Genomic DNA, 23340 nt, shown 5'->3' with positions numbered 1-23340 from the left:
ACCACCAAACAGACTGCATATAACAGATGGACAAAGCCACAAAGCTTGAAGCTACAATGTTAGCACTTTGGTAACCGGTATAAATGGAGCCAGAAGTGATCATGTTCGTACAAGAGGGTGAAGTTAAAAGCAAATTCTAGTAAGCTTGAATCTGTAGTGTACAGGTGCAATCCACAAGTCCAAGAATTTCCCTCACCAAAAATTAAAAACATTTTAAAACAATGGCAAAATAATTTAAATGCTGTGTAACATGAGAGTCATCGGGGTGTATGCTGTTCAAACCTTCTGTTAACGAGGGGCTGCTTATCAGAAGACAGATGACCCAAAGAGAGGGAGGGGGAAATGTGCTAAAATGTTTGTTATAGCAGTTCTTATAATAATGACACTAATAGTAACAACAACATTTTAAATGTAGATGTGTCACATCAGCATATCTTCTTTCTGCAGAGAATTTCCCTAATGTGGCAGTGGATTATAACTACACTAATGTTCCTTATACTGACATGACAGATGATTATGACTCTTTTAAATTGATTAGCTGTAAAATATTCATACTGATGCACTCTTGACTGTGGCTCGTCTCCAAACAAAGTGGCACTGAACATGGAAACTGCAAATTCACATGGGATTCCCACATTTTTACACAACTATTCATGGTTTATTGATGAGCTGCTGGTATCACGCTTAAGTGGATTAAAATAACCCACACATTTGTCTGGTTTGCTTCATGTGTTGCCATGAACCAGGCGGAGAATATTTTCCTCTTTCGGCAGCACACACACACAAGAAAATGTAAACCTTTCAATGAGTGAATTGAAAATTCAAGCAAAAGAGAGGCTTCACAAGTCAGACTGGGCCTGACTCTGCATTAAGATGTCACTTTGACAGATACGCAGTGAACCAATCATGACTGAACTAAGAAGGCATGAAAATAAGAAGTGACAAGGGACCCCAGCAGTTTTCAGACTCGCACAGAGGAAACATGAATGAACAGAACACCCACTATGAGAGGAACACCTCCATGCTCAGTATGCAGAGAAGAAACAGCTCCCTGTCTAAGTGGGCAGGCAGTCAGCATGGGGAATATCAATAGCCAGTTTCAATAACATTTGTATCGACCTTCGTCTGTTGTCTGGGGCCTGGCTGTGTGGCCTTTTCTTTTATGGCTGGGACACAATCCGAGAAAAAATACAGCCAGCATTGCAGTGAAAAATCTCTGAGGCGAAAAGCAGAGCAAAAATCCAAACAGAACAAATCAATTTTCATCAGATGAGGGAGTGAATGTGAGCGGGGATCAATCAACCAAAGTCATGGTGTGAAAGAACAGCGCAGAGTTTCTGCTGTACTCCGGCCGTACAGGGGAGAGTTTCCAGCAGCCCAGCTTCACTGAGCACCTGCAGCTGATGCATGAAGTGAGATTTGTGGGAGACGTTAGAAGGACAAATCAACTTCTCTAGTGTGGAAAACATGAACAAAGTCACTGCACTGCATCATAAATTCAAGATTTACTGAGTAGATTTGCAACTGAATGAGATTCCCAGAACAACATCACAGTATAACTTTACATGCTGACTAAATAAACATGCCATGTCATTTGATGCACAGCTCACAGCAGCTCAAACCCCCCAACTCAATAGTGTGTTGTGACTTATTTTGTCATACATATGTCTGATAGCTGAAGGCAAGAGGAACTCAACAAAGTATCTCTGCTCGGTCACCCTTAATATTAAAGATTTACAGTAATAAAGAGAAGCAGTAAAAATCAGGGAGTAGCAAAGGGCACGAGATACTCTAAGACTCGGGGCTCGAGGATTGATTTGATTTAAAGCGAGTAAGGTTTAATTGTGCGTGCAGAGAGGAAACTGTAATGAGAGAGACGGCAGGAGAGAGGTAGCAACGCTGAACCGAGGAAGCGTTAAAGCAGAAGAGCTTTAACAGGGAGAGGGGGGAAGGGGAGCCAAGGGAGAGCATTCCTCACAAAGACGAATGGCAACTGGGAGTCATGTTGTCGAAATCTCCTCACGTACAGCGCTGTGCTGCAAGAGTTGCAGGGTCGGTGGACAGGTGACCTTGAAAATATAGGATTTTTCATGCAAGCTCAGACCAGCAATTTCTTTTTATTGCAAATCAAGGTGGGTCGAAAATGCAGCAAAATGCAAGGATGCGCAGGGAGCAAGCATCAATGTCAGCCAACAAACACTGTCTGTAAGCAAGAGTATGGTTAGTTTTTAACAAATGACTCAGCTCATTTTGAAAATGTGGGGCACATTAGGATTAAACATTCCTCGCTCACCGTTGCTGTTGACACATTGGACCTGCACAATCTGGGTGCCGGAGCCACACTGCTTCCCATCATCAGGAATACACGGACTCAGACTGATCAGCTGCCAGTCGTAACAAGTGGGCTCGTCACATGGCACCGCCTCCACAAGGTGTGGACAGTTTCCAGGACCTCCCGTTGGCTCGTTTGTAATCTGTCGTTTCCTCAGTTTGAAACCTGCAGTGCAAAGACAGTTATCACAACTGACAAACTTTTGTGTGTATAGCAGGCTTTAGTTTTTTCACACAACCACATACATAAGGGGAAAATAGTCCTCATCTTACTCCACTACATGTTAAAAGTTCTATTTTATTGCATTGTATTTATTTATATCATGTGATAATTTTTTTAATCATACACATTGTACATTTTAAAAAAAATTGTCTAGTTTCATCTGTCACAGGTGGGTTTGATAGCAGTTGGTTAGCACAGCGGTCCCCAACCTTTTTTGCGCCACGGACCGGTTTATGCCCGACAATATTTTCACGGACCGGCCTTTAAGGTGTCGCGGATAAATACAACAAAATAAAACTAGTACCGGTACCGAAAAAAAGAAAATTTATTCATAACACACGTGAAAAGACCCAGGAAAACCGAGTTAACGATAAAAACGATAACAAAATAACGCTGAAAACTGATAAAAACCCTGAAAACTATACATTTCACACCTGAGCCTCAACTCTCGCGGCCCGGTACCAAACGACTCACGGACCGGTACCGGTCCGAGGCCCGGGGGTTGGGGACCGCTGGGTTAGCACATGCAATACATGTATATAATTTCCCCTCTATCGTATATACAGCAAGTATTTCTCTGTAGACCAACTACTTCTCTGTTTAAACTGGGCCTTTCATGTTTTTCCTTACTTTCTGTCATATAAAAACTGTTACAGTGATGGATATTCTAACAAAACATGGTGAACAGTTGAATAAATTACATTTGTGCATATGTAAGTAATCCCTGTGAGCCAAAAGGTCAGGTTTCAGAGTTCTTTGAGCACTCAGTCTTCTTTCTACATCAGCGAGACAAGATATTACTTATATGGTCATCTCTGACTCCCAGCTCCAACCAAATACTGTTAAAACCTTCTGTTCACTGGAGTCTGAGAGTGTGCACCAAGTTCCAGTATAACATAAGTAAGCATCTTTTTGAACCATTAATCCACTTAAAAATAAATAAAGCCACTTGAAAATAGTGCAAAAATAAAATGATTTATACTATTAATTAATTTAATATTATTAATGTAGGATTTTACAAATAGTGAGATCTTACATTACATTTTACTTTACTAAAGTCTGAGCACTTAAATATTTGTTTGATGGTTCATTTCTTGATATGGCTCATCAATAAGAAACCTTCATGATTTCACTTCATTGCTTAAGTTTATACTTATGTGCAATATTTGCATAAACATTGTTATTCACTCACACTATGAACAAAGACTGCCATATTCTGATGCAACAAAGGGACATTTTAGACTGAAAATGTAATTAGGCTGCTGTAGTTTCCTTAGAAATTGTATGCTTTTTACCTATTTTTTAACAAGATGACCTGCTACTACTGGAGACAATTAGTCATTAAAAATTCAGTGATATTCTCTGAAGCTATGTGGTAAGGTGAAAGCCAATATAAGAATATTTTTTAATGTAAAACGATATAAAGACTGCATATTCATTAAGCATATTCAGGCTCAATCATATTATTCTACAGCATTCTAATTATAACGGCCTCGTACAAAAAGATAACAAACATGATGGATGGTGTTCAAGCAGCATTTAATACACAGCAGCCACTTTTTTCATTGTTTTTGAGCTATAATTATTAGAAACAATAACAAGGAATAATTTAAGAGGTTCTTGTATTTTCAGCACAAAATACTGAATCGGGTGAGAATTTATCTCGGTGCCAGGAGCACAAGAGGGTGACAGATGACTGACAAATTATTTTCGGCTTGTTTATCTCCTATAATGAAGACTACATGGAGGCGAGAAGGGGGAGTATTTAGGAAAAAACACTGAACAGCCGGTCTTAGATAGTGTCTGTAATTATTTTAAACCAGTGTAACACAACAGCTTTGATAAAGCATAATAATGCTTAAAACGTGACACACTGAGTATAGTACTTAGAGCAGACAGAGACAGTTTAGTTGATAATGGCAGCTCATATTAGCTGAAGGCTCAGCTGATACCCTATTTGAGGCCTCAGTCACGCAGGCTTAGAGACCGCTCGGAGACTCCCTGGCAACTGTTGGTCACCAGGGAAAAATGTGACTGGCGAATCTGCAACCTGCTTTGAAACCCACCTCCATCCCGACTCCTGACTAAATTAACTGACTGGAGGCATTACTTTGCCCTCCAATAACACTGTGAGGAGTCATTTTTGACCAGGATATGTCCTTCAGTGAACACTGAAAAACGACTTCATGTGTTTATTACTTCTAGACTGGACTACTGTAATTCATTATTATCAGGATGTCCTAAAAACTCCCTGAAAAACCTTCAGTTGATTCAAAATGCTGCAGCAAGAGTCCTGACAGGGACTAGAAAGAGAAAAAAAGAGAAAAAAATCCTGCTCCTCACATACAAAGTCTTGAACAATTAGGCCCCACCTTATCTTAATGACCTTATAGTACCATATCACCCCATTAGTGCACTTTGTTCTCGAACTGTGGGCTTACTTCTTGTTCCTAGAGTATTTAAAAGTAGAATGGGAAGCAGAGTCTTCAGTTTTCAGGCTCCCCTTCTGTGGAACCAGCTTCCAGTATGGAATCGAGAGACAGCGACTATCTCTTTTTTTAAGATTAGGCTTAAAACTGTCCTTTTTGATAAAACACATAGTTAAGGTTGGATCGGGTGATCCTAAGTCCTCACTCAGTTACTCTGAAATGGGTCTAGGCTGCAGGGTGATTGAAATCCCACTATCAAAGCGCTTGCTCATAGATGCTCATATAATTGTTGGGGTTTTTCCTCTGTTTTACTTGTATTAATGTTGGGTCTTTACCTTACAATATAAGGCATTGAGGCAACTGTTGTTTTGATTTGGCACTCTATAAATGGAACTGAATTGAATGTCATAGTGCCGATCTGTTCTGTGCACGCCATGGAGTCTTGCTTCGACTCCCCCAGCTTATGCATTACATGTATGCAGTTCCACAAACGTAGAGCAATTGAGAGGTGCAAAACAGAGCCACAGTGCCAAATGTAATAGAGTGCAGTTAGAAATAGCAATCACCTTTTGACTATAATAGTTTGGACTGAATTACATATTTCAACCATTCAGGTACCTTTCTTTCCAGCCTGATCATCACAGTTTTCAAAGGTGCAGGGCCCCCAGGCACCCCATGGTGATACCTCACAGTCGATGGGACAGGGGATTTGGCACAGCTGGGATCTGTTGGGGATTGGACCTTCGCATAGCTTGTTTTCCACTGGGCGGGAGGCTGTGCAGATAAACAAAAGGGAAACACACAATAAGCAGCAGATAAAATGAGCCTAATTCTGAGGAATTTTTCTTCTTTAGCAGCATTGAAAGGAGTAGGAACAAGGGGCGCAAAAATGCTTATTTGCTTTTATTCCTGGCATAAAATCCCTGCAGAGGGTAGATGAGAGCCACAGTGAAAAAACAAAACATGCCTGTGAAGTAGACACTATTATCCCTTTGTTTTGTTTATCGTCTCCCTGTTAGCATGTCAGAATGATAAATTAGCAATGATTATCTCGTACAACGCCTTGCTAGCAGCATAAAACATTGTGGAGCCCTGCCCACGGACTCTCAACGGAGACATAGGAAGAGGAGGCAACAATACAACACTAAAGGTGTAAGAGAACACGGACAATATCTTGGCTCATGTTTATTCTATGAGGTGTAATTTGGCATCTACTTCTCCTAGTCATGCCATGCTGGATTCTAAAAAAGCTCTTTCCACGAAACTACTGGTAAATGCATGCCAGTCTGAACTCTGGGGGGAAGAAAAGAGGAGATGCTATCACTGTGCAAGAAACAGCTCTGTGACAACTGTGCAGAATACATTTCTACACATCTGCATCATGATAAATAAATCTGATGTGTGGAGTTCCTGAAGATACAAAGTTAATGCATTTATTCATGCACAAAATCGTGCAAGTGTCATTTCAAAGTGGATGTTTCTGCTTTCAGAGACATTCTTTTTCCCTTCACCCTTTTGAGCCTCATGAGACTAGAGGCTGACAGGAAATGAACAAAGAGACTAGGAGAAAGAGGACTTTTGATACAAGCCTGACCACACGCAGTATTTAGGGTTTTGCAGCTTAATTGCATATTTTCCATGTGTATTGTTTACACAGTTTTAGCAGAAAGTAATACATTTAATCTGATGCAAAAAGGCAATAGAGAGGTTTCTTTTCCAGGAAAGTAAAACCGACTGCTGACTGTATTTTCCAAACAATGACACCATCAGCATTTAGATTGGTTGCCTTTAAGGTCTGCTTTTATCTTTACAATTCTGGCTCCCTCAGAAAATAAAAGCAAACTGGCAAAACTGGGAAAAAAAAAATCACTTTTTTTGCCTGTGGACAAACCGGAGTAACTACATTACATGAAGAAGAACAGAGAAGATGGTGCGAAAAATGGATCCCTTTTTTTCTGTGTCCATAGAAACTATTGCAAATGACCTCAGTCGGAACAGGGGTGTCAACAGCCCTCACACTGTGTTGGGAGAATTGACTGATGCTTATGTGGTGCCAAACAAGCTGAAGAGGCACTTGGGAACCCAAAGTCCCTTCTCTGAGAGAAAATTTAAAAGAGTGTTGCATGTAAGTTAAGGCAACAACACCATTCACTGGACTGTGGAAAAAAGATGCTTGTAGGTGGCATGCCAGCTGCAAATGTGCTGTCAACAGAGCTTTCAGCTGACTGCACAACCAAAACAATAGTTCATTCCTGACATGTCAAATGGCAAAGCATACAGGTGTTGTTACACCTATGTTTGAAAGACAGATATTCATTACACTGATATCTACTTTGTTTATGGAACAACTATGTAATCAAAACAGAAAATAGAGATCAAAGGTGATCCTACTAAAGCCCTGACTCATGTTGCAGTTAACTTATCTTAGCATAAAGCCTGAAACCAGAGGTAAACAAACTGCTTGGCTCTGTAACAGAACATTTTAAGTTTGCTAATTAACACGTTACACCTTGTTGACTGATTGATTGTTGGTTTGCTGAACCAATCAAGTGTTAAAATGGCAATTTGTCTTGATGACATGAGACATAAGCTTTGGAGGTAATGGAGAGAAGCAGGCTAGCTGTTTTTCCCCGTCTCCAACCAGCTGCTGCCTGTAGTTTCATATTTACCAGACAGATATGAGATTGGCCTTCATCTTTTCATGTAACTTTTAAAGAAAGAAAATAAGTGTGTTGCCTACAATTTTAAATCATCCCTTTAAAGCATGAAGCCAGCAGCACACCAGCTTCATGCTTCCAGGTTTTCCTGATTAGAAGAAGTCTGGCTCACTGAGCAGACAAGTCCAACCCTGAAGCTCCCCACATTGACAGACACTTCTGAACCTGTCTTCCTGCAGCTACACTCAGAAAACCTGCAAAGCTGAGCTTGTAAATCAGATTTCATTCTGCGCAGAATTCTGTCTTCAACATTTCTTGAGCTATATAGCTTTAATAAAGATAACTATAAAACGCTGATTCCCATGAATAATGACAAGTACTGTAGAAGGTACTTCTTCACTACTTGGAAAGATTAACTATTACAGTTATTTTTGTTTAATTTAATAATTGAAACGTGGCCTATACAGGGGGAGATATTTGAATAGTAGCTAAAGGTACTGAATGAATGTTTAAAATAGTGAGCCGACCATTATGAATGGTTGAAACATAATTATGAAAATATGAGCTAAAAGTTGACCAGGTCTGATTTAAGATTTCCTACTTCAAATTGAAAATGTTTTGAGGTGAACTGTGGGGATACAACAGACGAAACTACAAAAACCCTGTTTAACTACATGTTGTTATACACAATACAATATCATAAATATAAATGATTATACATGAACTTAAATTAACTGTAACAGTGTGGGTGGACTGTGTCTGGTTTTAATGTGAAGCTGTAGGAGAATAAATCGGCACCATCTGTTGTAATAGGAAGTACAGCTATAGTAGATTTTGCCCCTATAAGAAAATCCGCTCTCTGTGAAAACTGATTCTTGGTTGAAAACAAGATAATGAAAAATACATATCAGAAGCTTTTTCTCTACAAAGTCTGAGTATGGATTGATCTCTACTTTTGAAATATTGTAATTAATACTGGAATGTGTTTTTTAAAAGAAGATATTTAACGATTCATACAACAACAAAAAAAAAAACTCTTCTTCATGTTCAACCTGAAGCACTTTATTTCCTGTATCCCAACTGTTCCTACAAGACATCTAAAGCTTAAAGTCTCTCATAGGCAGGAGAGCCAAATCATAAATCCCTCAGAACTGTACAGGGAAAGGCAGAAGGGCCTTTTGAAATGCAAAATGTCTAATTCCTTTTACAAATACACTGAAAGTCAAATACTGAGTTTGCTGAGCTACTGTTAATCCACATCTTATTGGAGAACTACACTCTCTTCAATCTTTTAACATCAATCCATTTGTGAATACTAAATTGGGGGCTGACAGTGTATCAGCCTCTCTCTAAAAGGGAGAAAATATCCTGGAGAATATCCTGACTCTCTGTTAGTCCATTTCATGGTGTACTCTCCAATGAGTTCATTTCTCTATTGTGCAAAAATGACAACGGTAGAAAAAAATCCCTCTTGCAAGTGCGGCTTACTGTCTGCAGCGGTGGAAAACGTCTTGCTATCCCTATTCCGTTTGTAGTGGAACAAAGTTTGTCTTACAGTTCCTTCAAAGCTTTAATTCTTCTATCCAGTAGAAAACAGAACTTTGGTGTAAAACTAGTCATCCTTTGTTTTACTTGAAAACAAAACTCAGAACTGGCAAGAGAGCAAAAGTTTGGGATTGTAACTGCACAACTGGCTCGTGTACACTGAACGTGATTATGATTATCTAAATTATCTAAAGCATTACAGCAGCTGGGACAAACTCTAAGGTGTCATTTCTGTAAAAAGAACAAGGAAGAAGAAAAGCGGAAAAGGAAACAGAAAAAAGAAGAGACAGAGAAAGAATAAAAACCAAATGAAACAACAAAAAAAGGTAAATAAAGGAGGTGAGGAGTGAAGGTAGATGAGGGTAGGATGATGGGAAAGGAAACAAGTGCAAAAAGAGAAGAAACAAAAAGAGAGCAGGAACCAGAGATGACAAAAACATAGGACAAGGGAAGAAAAGTAAAGACAAAGCAGAGGGTGGAGAAGTGTGAAGAAAAATAAAGAGGAAAGAGGAGAGGAAAGAAGAAAATGAAGATTGACAAGAAAGAAGACAAGAAGAGTTGGTGCAATGAGAAGGGAGAGGAATGGAGGAGAAGTTACAAACTAACCAAGAGGTTAGGACAGGAAATGCATGAGGAAAAGCAAAGGAAACATGGCAAAAGGAAATGGAAAAAGCAACCAAAAGGAAAGATGAAAAGAATGAAAGCAATTGGAGGGGAGAAGACAGAAGGGAGGGAGGGGTGAGGCAGGCGGGGGACGCATAAATCGGGGAGACGGGCTTTGTGACAGCATGACTAAAAACACCTACCTGTAATCTGGAAGGTGATGGAGAGAAGAGGGGGGACACTAGGCTTCTGCTGTTTTTGGGTCTGACCCGCTGCAATTACAAGGGAGATAGCGCTATTAGCTACGCACACACAGGGGAGACAGAGGCACTATCAAAGAAACAGAGGGAGGGAAACGGCACAACGGAGACAGGCAGAAACTAATGCAACAACAACAGCAGACCTAAGCCTCATAACCCAAACATGTTCAATTAAATGCAGATCAAATCTTTGGTTTGAGTGGAAAGCATAAAATAATTGCTGTGCATGGTTCATTTCTTCCGACAAGGCCAAATCAGAGGGAAAGCCACGTGGACCCTAGGAGCATGCCATTTTATCAGCTTAGATAAGAAAGTTGACACATGAAAAGAAATTACTTTTTTTAACACTTTTCTTTTTTTCAAACTTAACAGCAGCAGACTAGGTAATGAAAGTGAAAATAAACATTAGCTGTGATTATGCAGTGCGACTTTTTAGTCTGTCTGTGTATTTAAAGGAGCAGTTAAGCAATTGCTGAAATGCTCTTGGCTGTATTTGAAAACAGCAGCAGATCGATTTCACGAGCTACAGAGCTAATTGATGCCTGTTTGCTCACTGTAGACAGGAAAAAAGTTCATTTAAGCTTAATTTCTGAGCAAAAGATCACAACAATAGTTCTTTCAAGGCACTTTATATTGAAAGGTAAAGAACAACATTCTAGAAAGAGCTTAGTGATCAAATCCCCTATAAGCAGGCACTTAATGATCTTATATACATGCATGCTAAGGTATTTCAAGCTGACACATAAATATAAACAACACATTGTTTATTGTGTACAAAACAGAAATTAGTCCCTTTAGCACAAACTGAACAGCAGTTGTGTGTTTGAGAAACTCAGCCAGATGCAGTGACTCTGCCCAGCTTCCGAGAGTCTTGTTGTCACAGCAGGGTTGCCAGTTTCTGACGCTACACTGTCTGTATACAGACCAAACCCAAAACCTGTCGTTTGATACGATCGCCGCAGGTTGCTAACTGCATCTGCCAGCCCACGCTATAACTGGAAATGCTGCACAGAATTGCTCTGTGAATGCATAAAATGGTGTTTGTCTAGAAATATTTTCAGCAGCTTTCCTTTTCTCCTCTCTGCACCTTTTATGAGAAATTGCGTGGCAGAAGTCGTGTATATTCATCGCTTTCTTGGGATTCAGATTGATCATTTCTGTCACTTATTTTGGCCTAAATACTTGTTCAGTAAAAAGAAGAACAAATCAATTTAACATGCAAGTCTCTATAAATTTACAAAATTCTGTTTTTACATTCTTATATTGTGAATAAAACAAAGTCTTAGAAACTTAAAAGACATTTGTGTACTGCAACACGATTCTGGAAAAATGTCTTTTTGGCACAGATTCAACGAGGTGCTGGAAACATTCTCAGAGATTTTAATCCATTTTGACATGATGGCATTGTGCAGTTGCTATAGATTTGTTATGCAGCCAACAAATCTACAGTCAAACTCCCATTCCACAACATCCCAAAGGTGCTCTATTAGACTGAGATCAGGTTCCTGTAAAGCACATTTGAGTACAATTAGCCTTTACATTAAAGAAACCAGTTTGAGATGACTTGAGTTTTGTGACATGATGTGTTATCCTGGTGGAAGCAGCCATCACAAAATGGATGCACTGTGGTCATAAAAGGATGAACAAGGTCAGCAACAATACCCAGGTAGTCTTGACTGTTTAAAAGATGCTCAGTTGATACTAAGGGGCCCAAAGTGTGCCAGGTTCTGACCTTTCTTGTTCTTCGTTGACAGGTGTGGCATCCAGTGTGGTCTTCTGCTGCTTCAAGGTTCAATGTGTTGTGCATTTAGAGATGCTTAGGTTGCTTTGGAAGACCTCGTTTGTAATGACTTCCCTGGCCTCTGACATCAACAAGGCATTTTCTTCCACACAGCTGTGGCTCCCTGGATATTTTCTCTTTTTCGGACCATTGTCTTTAAACTCTAAAGATGGCTATAGGGGGAAATCCCAGTAGATCAGCTGTGTCTGAAATACTCGGACCAGGCCATCTGGCGCCAACAACCATGCCATATTCAGAGTCACTTAATTATTGCATTTGCTTTACTGTCCATTTGAGTGGCTGATTAGAGTGATTAAGTGCAAGTACATGTAAATAATGTATTTATATTTACAGTTGTAAATGATTTAAACAGCTTATATTAGAAACACTGTAATGTTTATGATTTATACACCTTAGAATTATAATTGTATTCTCAGTGTAAAAAACTTCTACTGTAGATTACTGTAGGCACACTGTAAAATAACAGTCTTTTCATCGTACCCTTGTAAAGACAGTGAGAAGCATAGTCTTTCGAGGAAAAACTGCTTTTATATCTTCTGCCAATCTAATCACCAGTTGCGATTTTATTACCACCTTCAAAATATCTCCATATGCTTCAGCATACCAACACCCAGAGTTACTCATGCTCAGCTGATATTACTTACTTCTGACCCCAGATACTGATCTGGGGTCAGATCGATGCTTCTCCCCCATAAAGATTACTGTTAAGATTTAGGAGGTAGTAAGCTCATTTCAGATCCGGGCTTGAGGGCATCTTCTGCCCTTTAGCACAGTGATATTTATGCATGAGACGGGAGAGAAAGAGAGCTCTGGTTGTAGCAAACATCGCTGAGCCGCTGTCTGCCTCTCTGTCTCAGTGGTGTGCTGTGAGATTACCCCCCAAAAGAGGGAGAAGAAATCCTGCACCAAGAAGATAAGAACTTTGTACATGTTTGTCTGTGTTCACACTTTCTCACATACAAGTCACGCACGACTCTCAACATGCTTGTGCAGCTTAATCTTTAACAGAGTTTATGAACACCTCAAATGTATCATCATGTACCTCACAGCCTCTCAATAGACCTAACAGAACTTCATCTGGAAGGTTATACATTATTTCTGTCATTACAGATTATATTTTGAACAGTTTCTGTCGATGGATTTAATCTTGGCTACCTGACTCATTATTCTTTAATTACAGCTGACACACAGAGAGCCAAAGGACCACCGATCAATTCGACCACTGAAAAATAAAAAGTGCTAAAGCATCTGTGCTGCTATCGCTTCCTTTACAAGTAATTTCCCTTTACTTAATTTAGCATTACCTAAAATAAATTTGACTAATATTGGAACCAGAATGAAATATTGCAAAGCATATATCAGTGTTAGCACAATCTATCACTGACAAATGAAACAGAACAATCATTTGGTTCAGAATAGTTTTTTAAAGCTTTCCAGCTGCAGGTCTGAAAACAGGAATGGGCTCATAAATTATTCTGAAATTTCAACATAACAGTTTTTAATACAGCTTATTTCATTTATTATTATATATTCCAATCAGATGGATAAAAATGGACTGACTATATATATATAACTTTAGTTGCTAACCTAGCTCACAACATTGTCTATTGGGCTAGTAACAACATGCTAATGATACAGTTCTCCAATAACAAACTAGGTCTATTTAAAAATAGTATTTGTGGTACAACCTCTTTTAGTTTATTGGGGTATAAATCTAATAGAAAATGTATAAATCACTCCTACTCACTTCCTCAGGAACTTAGTGAATCAAGTGTTTTAGGCTAGCATCTGGGTGGTACTTAGTAGGGGTATACTCAGCTGTTTCACAGGGCTGTGCAGTCCTGTGATACTACCAAAATACTACCACAATTAAAAGCGGTCAGTACTAGCACCTGAAAAACAGTGCCTAGACTTGGTTGTTTCATCCCATTTTTTAAATCATAATCCTTCCATTTTTCTTTTCATCACTGCTTCTCTTCCATGTGAGCCAGTAGTTTGAGAGATACGAGTAATGCTCATATTATTTCTTTTTAACTTCCTCCAGCTGGTTGCAAGAGAAGATCATCTCTCCCTTTTTGACACCAGTTGCAATTGAACATCTCACTTCCTCCTAAACTTTGTCACTTGCTCTCATGTGATCAGTATGGTTGAGCTCCATAAGCTTAGTTTAAACTAATGTCTTTAACACCTTCCTTAAGAGGGCAGCTTTGACTCTAAGCTGGCTTGACGAGTGTCAGAAATCGAGGCCTTTACACTCGTGTCCACTGACAAGTCAAAGCAGTTCACAGGACCAGACAAATCCCTGATATAAAGGGAGAGGCAGCCAGTAAAAGGCTGTATAAAATGTTTACGTGACGAGCTGGCGATATAGCCACCGTGTGATATCTGAAGACAGAAGATGAAAAGAAAATACTACAACAGCTATTAATAAAAAATAAAACATTGTGGCATATATTTGGACGTGAACCGAGTCAACATGTTGGCTGCTGCAAGCACATGATATGCAATTATCTGCTACCAACCCACCAAGGGCCTGTAGCTCTTATACACTGTGTGTGGGGATTGGAGGATGCAAGAGTGTCACGTAACAGTGCTTGATCAAATCTATTTGAGTTACCCTTGAGACTGATTTGTTTCAGGCTGTGTGATGGTGTAGTATCTGATGTATGCAGCTGTGGCTACGCTATAGAGGAAAGATGGTCGACAGCCTCCCGAGATCAATATGCGCTCTTGACAAAATTAGGTTTCTTTGACAAATTAACTATATAAGGTTTGTATAATTGAAGAGCAGGCCACAAAAACAACACAACAAAATAAAAACACTTGAAAAAGGTAGGGAGAGACAGAGTAGTGGGTTATTGCTAAAGAGTTAATTTAAATAACTTTAATGCACACAGATTAAACATGCAGTGTAATAAAGCTTGCAAATGTACACCAAGTCTACACCTCAGCTTGGTGCATAAAAGAGTGAGCATGTTTCTAATAATCAATTTTTCTAACTGGTTTCAAGTAGATAAACTTAAAAGCCTGGCAGCCTTTACAAATCATTCAAAAACCTGCAGAAAATCTGGATTTTGAAACTGAGCAACAAGTTGGAAATTTCTGCATGACAGCCACAGTATATGCAGAGTGTACTTATGTTCTCATCCAGTGATCAGATACCACAACAGAACTGTGATGATACTGTGTGGCATAGAGTACAAGCTTTACAACATCATACTTTTCATGGAAATGGAGAGTCATTTACATACAATAGCACTTCTCTCATCCCACTTACCACTCAAAGTGCTTTACACAACAGGACACATTTACCTTCACATAGTGCTTTATGCTATGCACTCTAAGCACTTTATTGATCCAACACCCACAACTACAGCAAATTTGAAAACAGCCATTAATTAAAAAGGATGTTCTTGAACTGTGGGATAAAATCTCACCAGGCACACCGAAAACATGTAAATTCCAGCCTGAACCTTCTTGCTTACAGTGCCAACCACTGTGTGGTGATGCAAGGCATTACGCTGCTATTTCAGTATTCCTCTTGTAGTATCTTTAGACTTAAATTGTCCTATGAACTATACTCATATTACACTAAAGTACTGTAGACTTTATCTATAAAAACAACCTCTTCAAGCTTCAATGAAATGTTAGGACTTCAAGCAACATGATTTTGCTAAGATGAGTTATGGAAGGACTCAAGCTACAAAATGAAATGGAGCTTTAACTGAAATGAAAAAGAAAATTAGAACGTCAGTGATGTAATAACTCACCCACCTCATGGTCCATCACAATTCACAGGTTCTTGTAACGTTTGAAGCACAGAAAGTAAGTTATGCTTCGCTGTCATTTGTTGGCTGTAATGAACAAACTAATGAGAATTAAAATCCACTGAGAAGGCTCCGTTTTATCCAGGGGAATTAATGCTGTTTCATTCAAATCTGACCAGTCTTCTAGAAGGAAAAGTCCCTATTAAAATGACGAATATGACCTTGACCCTGAGGACAGTTTGGTGAAGACCCATGAGGTTAACGTTGTATGCATATTTCACTAACATTTGACCAGTGCTAGAGTTTGTGTAATCGCAATTCTTTGAATTTTTTGAGGGAAAGAAGGATGATGGACACCACACCTTTGCATAAGCTCGTAACACTACACAAAAATACAGCATTTTTAGCATTCTGCTGTATTCACAAATAACAATAAATTACAGTACTGTTTATGATGTCGTATATTTTGTATTCCCATAATTAATGTAGAATAACAGTAAAGTTCTGAAGTCATGTTTGCAATGTTTTAACAGTATGCAGAGAAAAGCTATGTTACTTGCTATGACTACATATCAAGTCAATGTAGATTTTTAAAAAATGCTTTGAAGAGGATGAAAATGAAGTGAAGGTCCAAATTCACAAGATAAAACCTACAGAATCTTGAAGAAAAAAGGATCTGATTCTATTAATAAACATACAGAGATGCAGCAAGAAAGATATATATTTTTTGCCTCCCATTCTGTGTGAAAGTGACAGAGAAAAATGGAGAAAAATTGAGTTGCTGCTCTGTCAGATGAGTCAGAGGCTGAGCTGTGACACAGACAAACTCTGTGCACCGTCATGGGTTGTTGATTCCAGTATATGTCTGTACAGTTGATTCAGACAACAGAAAAAAAAGGTTGAAGACTGAATGACTTACTGGCCTCAAAGAGGAAACCTTACACATTAATACAAAAACTGGACTTTGACAAGATCATAAAATATAATAAAGAGCATATTTTATTAACAATTTGACTTTTTCTCTGCAGTTCCGAGAGTCCTAATCCAATGTTAGTGATGTCTTCTTTTTCTAAATCCAAAAGCTCACTCTTTGAAAGTCACTGGGACTGTCTTTAAGTAATACAGGGGCACGTCCCCCTTCAGAGGCCAAAACAGTCAATCCACCACATCCCACATTATTCAGTAAATCAGTAAGAGTCTTGAGGTTAACACATTCCAGAGTAACTCCAGTAACTTCAGTTACTGTTACATTTTACTGTATTTGTTGTGAAAAAAATCTCCTCCATATTTGTTTTGCTTTCTGTCCTTTATGAGTCGCTACATACTAGCATCAAGTGCAGCTCAGCTGGCAGGATTGTAGAGAAGAAAGCTTTTAGTCTGTGGAGGTGTGCATAATTTTGAATTTGTGGGTGAAGAGGACATGAACAACATCAGAGTCAAATCATGTTGTAGCTGGATGATAGTAAGTATCTGACACTTGTAAAGAGATCTACTTCATATTTTAAGAAGTACTTGCTAGGTAAGAAGGTCTGCAACACTGGTGGCCCATTAAGGTGGAGAATCATAGAAGTGCTACAGCTCCAACTTTTATTTCAGCTTAAAAAAAAAGCTGTGCTGAGAGACATGCTAAAATGCTTGTTGCTGGTTGTATGTGAAGAAAAGGCTACCAGTATTAACAAGCTGTGAAATGAGGTAAAGTCACTACATCAGGGGTAGGCAACCTTTCTGATGGCGAGTGCCATTTAAAATTTCCTCAGAAGTCAGTGTGCCATATGATTGCATTAGCAATAAATTTAATAACGCTCTATATGAACAGTTACACACTATATAGAACCACTTTATAGAATTATATTTGTTTGCAGATGTTGGCAGCTATCAGCGAATAATTATCAGCTATTTTGAAACAAAAAAAGACACTTTTTATCCATAACAGCAAATGAACTGTACAACAGAAAATACAAATGCTATTTATGGTCTCCTCACAACAATGATAAGAAAAATAAACTAAGCCAATATGGCATGTTTGTTAATACAGAGACACACATGTTAATGTGATCTCTGGTCTCCCACTCAGAGACACATGTCTCCGAGTGTCCAGCATTCAGACGGCTACCTGAGGACACTTATGTGAGAGAAAATCTGCTCACACAGACATGTAGAGCCAAATACTGTCAATAAGGCCTCTGCAATGTTCTGAAGACAGTTAAACTTGTCAGGTAGTGATGTCCAGCAAGTGAAAATGCAAGCTCCATGAACACGCACAGCTGTGGATTCCAGCTGCTTCGATGTTGCATTAACTGGCATTAACTCAGCCAGTTAATGCGAGACAAATCTAGCTGCTCATTAAAGATTTCTGGTTTGATCAGAAAATAAAACATTGGTCCATACACCTGAAAGTCCCAAAAATGCATTGTGTCTCAAGTCTACGGATGTATCCGTGTATCTCCGTGGTGCTGATGCTGTGCTGAGCGGAAAGCTCCTGAAGCTTTTGAAGTGTCGGAATGTGGAAAGCTAACAACGTCCCTCTCACCAGTAGGCTAAGTTATTTTTAGTCTGGTAGTTGGGGTTGTTAGTTAAGATACCGTCATTAAGAAGCGGCACAACTAATGTGTCTATGCAAGCTGATTTGTGATGTGCACCGCTGGCGCGGCCATTTATTTTTTGATGCACCTTCTCAGATTAATTCACTGCGTGTCGTGCCCAGGGCTGGACTGGGACAAAAAAACAGCCCGGTCATTTTGACTAAAGACCGGCCCCCCAGGTATTAAAGCCATAAAGCCTTTGAATGAAAACAAACGCTGTTGTGACAGTGATGTACAGTCTTGTTGGTAAATGTATGATTTCTATACATTTTACATCAGATGACAGCTTTGGTTGTAAGAGTCAGATAATTATTTAATAACAGCCAGACATTTTAAATGAGAATAAGAAAGTATTTCTTTGTGCCCCCCTTTCCCTACATAAACTACATAAACTCTATAAAATATAACCAACAAGCACAAGTGGTAACACTTTAACTTTAACTGTAACAGTAACTTTTAATGGCAACAATCATGGTCTCAGTCACTAGGATGAGTCTTTTTGAATGCACTATGAGGACAATTTCGTAAGACGCGGTCCCAAAGGACTGTAAGGCTCAGCTCAAGGCTTCACGCTGGGACTTCAGTAATCAGTGTGTGAGGTCAGAGTGACCAAGCCCATCTCTTATACCCCACATTTTGAGAGCCACTGAGGTAAGGGAACATTAACATCTCAAAAAACTGTCAGTAGCCCACTGTGACTGAATGAACATAACAAAGAGCAGAAATTCTTCATAATTTTACTGAAAATTGGGATCTTTCACGCAAACTATGGGCAAGCACAGTAATCTGCTAGCAACTATGGCAAGTAACTGGGTGAAATTATGACTAATTTCACTTCCAGCAATCATTTTCTAAATGTCCAGTACCTGATCAATTACAATTAACTCTAGGCTAGCAATGATACAAATCGGGCCCGAAATCAGGTACTGAAGGATGCAACCATCAGCCATCAAATTAGATTACACATTTTAAAATTTCTAAATCATACAGTATATGACATCTTGATATCAGGTACTAACTCAAAAGTTAATATACATACACAACAGGGTCTTTAGGAACACTCTTGACTTTACCTTTGTCCTTTTCTCGAAGGTCGTTGAGGTATTTTAGAAGCTCAGCGTTGGCCTGAACACAATACACTTCTCTCGTCTGTAAGCCTCCTCCACAAAGCCCTGTCAGGTTGCTACGTCGACGGTCTTGTTGGCTCAGCAATGTGTCAACCCGACAGTCGCTCCACTCTGTGGTTCTCCAGGTGTAACTACAAGGTGAACATAGAACATGGAACGATGGGCAACAGTGAGAGAACCAACCATGTGAGTAATGCATGTAATGTAATGCAAAATAAGCATATTTACAATCTTGCAGACATCACTTTACAACATAAATATGCACTTGATGTTTATAACCAATGTTGTCTACACTCCTCAGTTTACTATGCAGCCTTTACAAGGATGTGAAGCATCATTTTATAGCTGTGTCTCTGAAAACCTACTAGATTTTCAGACAAATCAGTGTTGGACAACAATAAGTTGCTTAATAAACTGTTGAAATAATGTAAATCCATTTTTCGAATGTGGCTAACACTAACATTGCTTCCACTAGCAGCTTTCTTTCTTGTGGTCCTGTATTGATCAAGTCAAGAGATTAAACTTTGATACAGCCTGTTTGATAAAGCCTGCTTGTTTACAACTTGTCAGAGAAAGAAAAGAGTGCTGTCCTCTGCAGTCCTCTTTAAAACAAGAGTTAACAGGCATGTATATTTGTAAATTAATAAGGAATAAAAAGTTTGTCTAGCTGACCACTGTTTCTGGGGTCAACTCGCAGATGAAGCCACCATTTAATTGTCTAGTCCGCTAGTTGTACATATCCCCAACAGAAACATCCGGGATGGGATTAGGATCACACACAATTATAAATTGATATATGCTGAACCATCTGTGAGAATGCTTTTAATGTTTCAATGTATGGGTGTGTGTAATTTTCTGGAATTAGAATATCCTTACAGTCTCCATCCATTTGTCTTTACTTTGTGTCTGGCACCAGCCCAAGCACTTAAACTAATCTATCTCAATATGCTGTCTCACTTACACACATATACGCAAATAAACACACAGGCCACCCAGAAGAGCAAATAAGCTGGGTGGTGTGTGTAAAGGGAACTCAGCAGGAAGCGTGTGTTGTCTCATTCAGGTTGAATACCAAACACTTTGGGTTTGCTGTATTTGTGCCTGAGCCTTATATGAATCCCTGCAGTCTTTCTTAACCATGCTATAAATAAGAGGTGGGTATCATCACAACATCACATGCAGTTCTATCCCTGTGAAACATGAGCTCCTGTTGTGTACCATGCTATGAATTCCACATCTACACTTTACTCAATTTTTTTTTAAGGCCCTGCTCACTCCCACCTGTGCTCCCTGCATCTCTTCCCTATCACCAGGAGTGACTCACGTGGCACAGGGTGGTATGGATTCACCCTGAGGTTCACAAGACTCGAACTCCTCCAGGGGTGGGCACTCCGCCCCCTCGCCCACGGGGAACTGGAGCACCTGTCTGGTCCGAGTCCGATTGCCTCTGGGAGATTCAGGGTTCATGCAGGTTTTGGTGCAGGGGCTCCAAATGGTCCAGTCGGTAAGCTTGCAGTCCTTGGGGAGAACGCATGACTGGATGGTCAGTGGAAGGTCCCTTGTTAAGCACATGCTGGGAAAAGATAAAGAGGAATGACATGAAATCTTAGTGATATCATAAGAACATTAATGCAATATAAATTTGGACTGTTGGTTGAAAAGAAAAAAATTTATTTATAGCTCCAACAAAACTACAAATAAAATAGAGAATATGCTACACTTGTAATTGAGCCCTTGGGCCCCAGTCAACCAGCCAACCAACCGACCCCTGATCCAATTACGCTTTCATAGGATAAATGACGGGGTAAGCCCTGGGTAGGCTATCACCCAGACTCTAAATCCAAATGTTCAAAATAACTACAAAAATTAGTAATCTAAGTAATATAAACTCATGTTTTTATTTCAGAATTGTAACTCAATAGTTTTAATAACCTGAACTAGTCAAAGGTCCAAAAGTATACAATGTCTATCTTACACTATTATTCCCATTATTTCTCTCACAACATGAAAATCGTGGAACTGAAATAGCAAATAAACTCATCTCAAATGTGTTCTGGCCTACAGGGTTGTTCAGTTTAGATCAGTTGCTCAGGTTGTGTTTTGTTTATCTTTTTGTTCGTTTGCTGATGCTGTGACACCATGAGTGCAGAGGGTTACTGTGTCTAATGCTAAAGTGATAGCATTACAAAAAAATGACGTTAAATTAAATAATAACTGAATTTTCAGAACAGAGACTTCCAGATATTTTTCTTTTTATCACTTAAAAGAAAAAATAGTTAAATTCACGTAATACTTTAAGTAAAATAGCATGTGATCCAAATGTTTAAATCTGAAAACATTTGGAACCTCTGCATATAAATGTGGTTGCTGGTCAAATGGCCATGAACACGTGAGCACATGCAGCCAAATGCTCAGGCCACTGACTGCTCTAAATGCTCAGTTTGAGACAGTTTTTTTTCCCTACTTTTGGCTCTGTGTGATGCTAATGAGAGACGATAACCCTAATCTCTGGCTGTGCGTGAAGAAGCCCACCCACCTGTTATTCAAACCTTTTTTTTGCAAGGGGCAACAACTTGTTTCAGAGAGAGGTTGAACTGAGAGGATGTAGGAAGTATAAGATAGAGAATGATTACTTTGAATTGTGCAAAGCTACACAAGAAGAGTCAAAAGAAAATAGACAGAACTGAAAATGAGTATTGAAGATCCAACTTAAGTTGTTTTTTTCAGACAAAGAAAGAAAAAGGAAAATTCTAAGAATTGTGAATGGATATTATAAGTCAAGAGCAGGGTAATCAGTTTTTGGATATAGGCCAACATTTAGCATACAGATACAGCATTCGTGGTAAGAAAGCCGCTAGAATAGAATAAAATAATCCTTTAATTGTCCCACAAGGGGAAATCTGGGTGTAACAGCAGCAAGAAAGACACATATACAAGCAAACAGTACACAAGACACAGAACAGAAACATACACAATTTTTACATATTTACATCAAGGACAATGGTTACCAAAAACAGAGTAATGTACCGTTACTAAATTAAATAAAATTAAATGAAGTTAAGAGGCAAACCCTGATTATAGTGTGAATCGGTTGATAAAATAGTGCAAATTACAGCGCTGATGTAAACATCTATGTTTGTTGGGAGCAGTTTTGATTGTACAGTCTGACAGCTGCAGGGAGGAAGGACCTGCGGAAACGCTCCTTCATGCATCGAGGATGCAGCAGTCTGTCACTGAAGGAGCTCTGCAGTTACATATATTAGTCAGAATATAATGTGTTAAAATGTTTTTCTTAATAAAAAATACCAGATATCAGCATTGTTGAAAACTGCCTGTAGATTCACTGACTTAATGAATCCACTTAACATTTCACTATTCTACTTCTTCATCCAAGTCATGCGGTGTACAGCTTGCTGATGCCTCATTACAATGACACTGAAGTTTTCAGCAAGCTCTCAATTCTATTTTAATGTCAATGTGCCAAGTTGCCTGTTGGCGTAAGACTTTGCATCGATATGTGTGATACCACACATGAAGCTTTGAACCCTCCGCCCTTAACTGTCGTTAGCTTCTCATTAGCATACACACTGCATAATCAGTTTCACATTAAGAGTAAAAAAGGAATGGTATGGCACGGTGTGTGTCAAGTGTTAAGACAGCCAAAACAACTTCTGATCAATCGCTCACAAACATCTTTTGATCATCTAAACAGTATTTAGACGTAATGAATAACCCGTCCTCTTTGGGTCCCTTCCGAATCATTAGAAATTTGCTCTAACTAAAGCCGACTGCTTTCTGGTACTCGTTCTCGATGTCTCTCCCCTTGAGGCAAAGCAGCTGACGAGCTATTAGTGCTAATTACAGCTCTGCTTCATTTAGAAACCTCTCATTTAGACGTTGCCACCACACTTCACCTCCAGCAACTCAGACTTTTGGTATAAATCAGGAAATGTATGAGCTCAGTTGTGCTGTGTCTTTTTTTCTTTTAACTCCTGTGTCTTCACAGATTAAAACA

General features: G+C 39.1%; 1 protein-coding gene across 1 annotated transcript in view; it reads right to left on the bottom strand.

The window, feature by feature from the left end:
* The window catches only part of thsd7ab (thrombospondin, type I, domain containing 7Ab), a 201257-nt gene that overhangs the window by 100665 nt on the left and 77252 nt on the right, over positions 1–23340 (bottom strand). Inside the window, exons 3-7 of the mRNA XM_084944211.1 lie at positions 20650–20898; positions 19272–19456; positions 9992–10060; positions 5602–5757; positions 2294–2497 (exon numbers count right to left, since the gene is read on the bottom strand). Of these exons, the coding sequence (XP_084800337.1) occupies positions 2294–2497; positions 5602–5757; positions 9992–10060; positions 19272–19456; positions 20650–20898 (863 nt within the window). The remainder of the gene's footprint in view (positions 1–2293; positions 2498–5601; positions 5758–9991; positions 10061–19271; positions 19457–20649; positions 20899–23340) is intronic.

The sequence above is a fragment of the Perissodus microlepis genome, chromosome 11 (assembly GCF_051167445.1).
Source record: "Perissodus microlepis isolate ML-2025 ecotype Zambia chromosome 11, ASM5116744v1, whole genome shotgun sequence".
NCBI lineage: Eukaryota > Metazoa > Chordata > Actinopteri > Cichliformes > Cichlidae > Perissodus > Perissodus microlepis.
The sequence above is the reverse complement of the archived record's forward strand: the minus strand, read 5'-3'. Positions and strand labels throughout refer to the sequence as shown.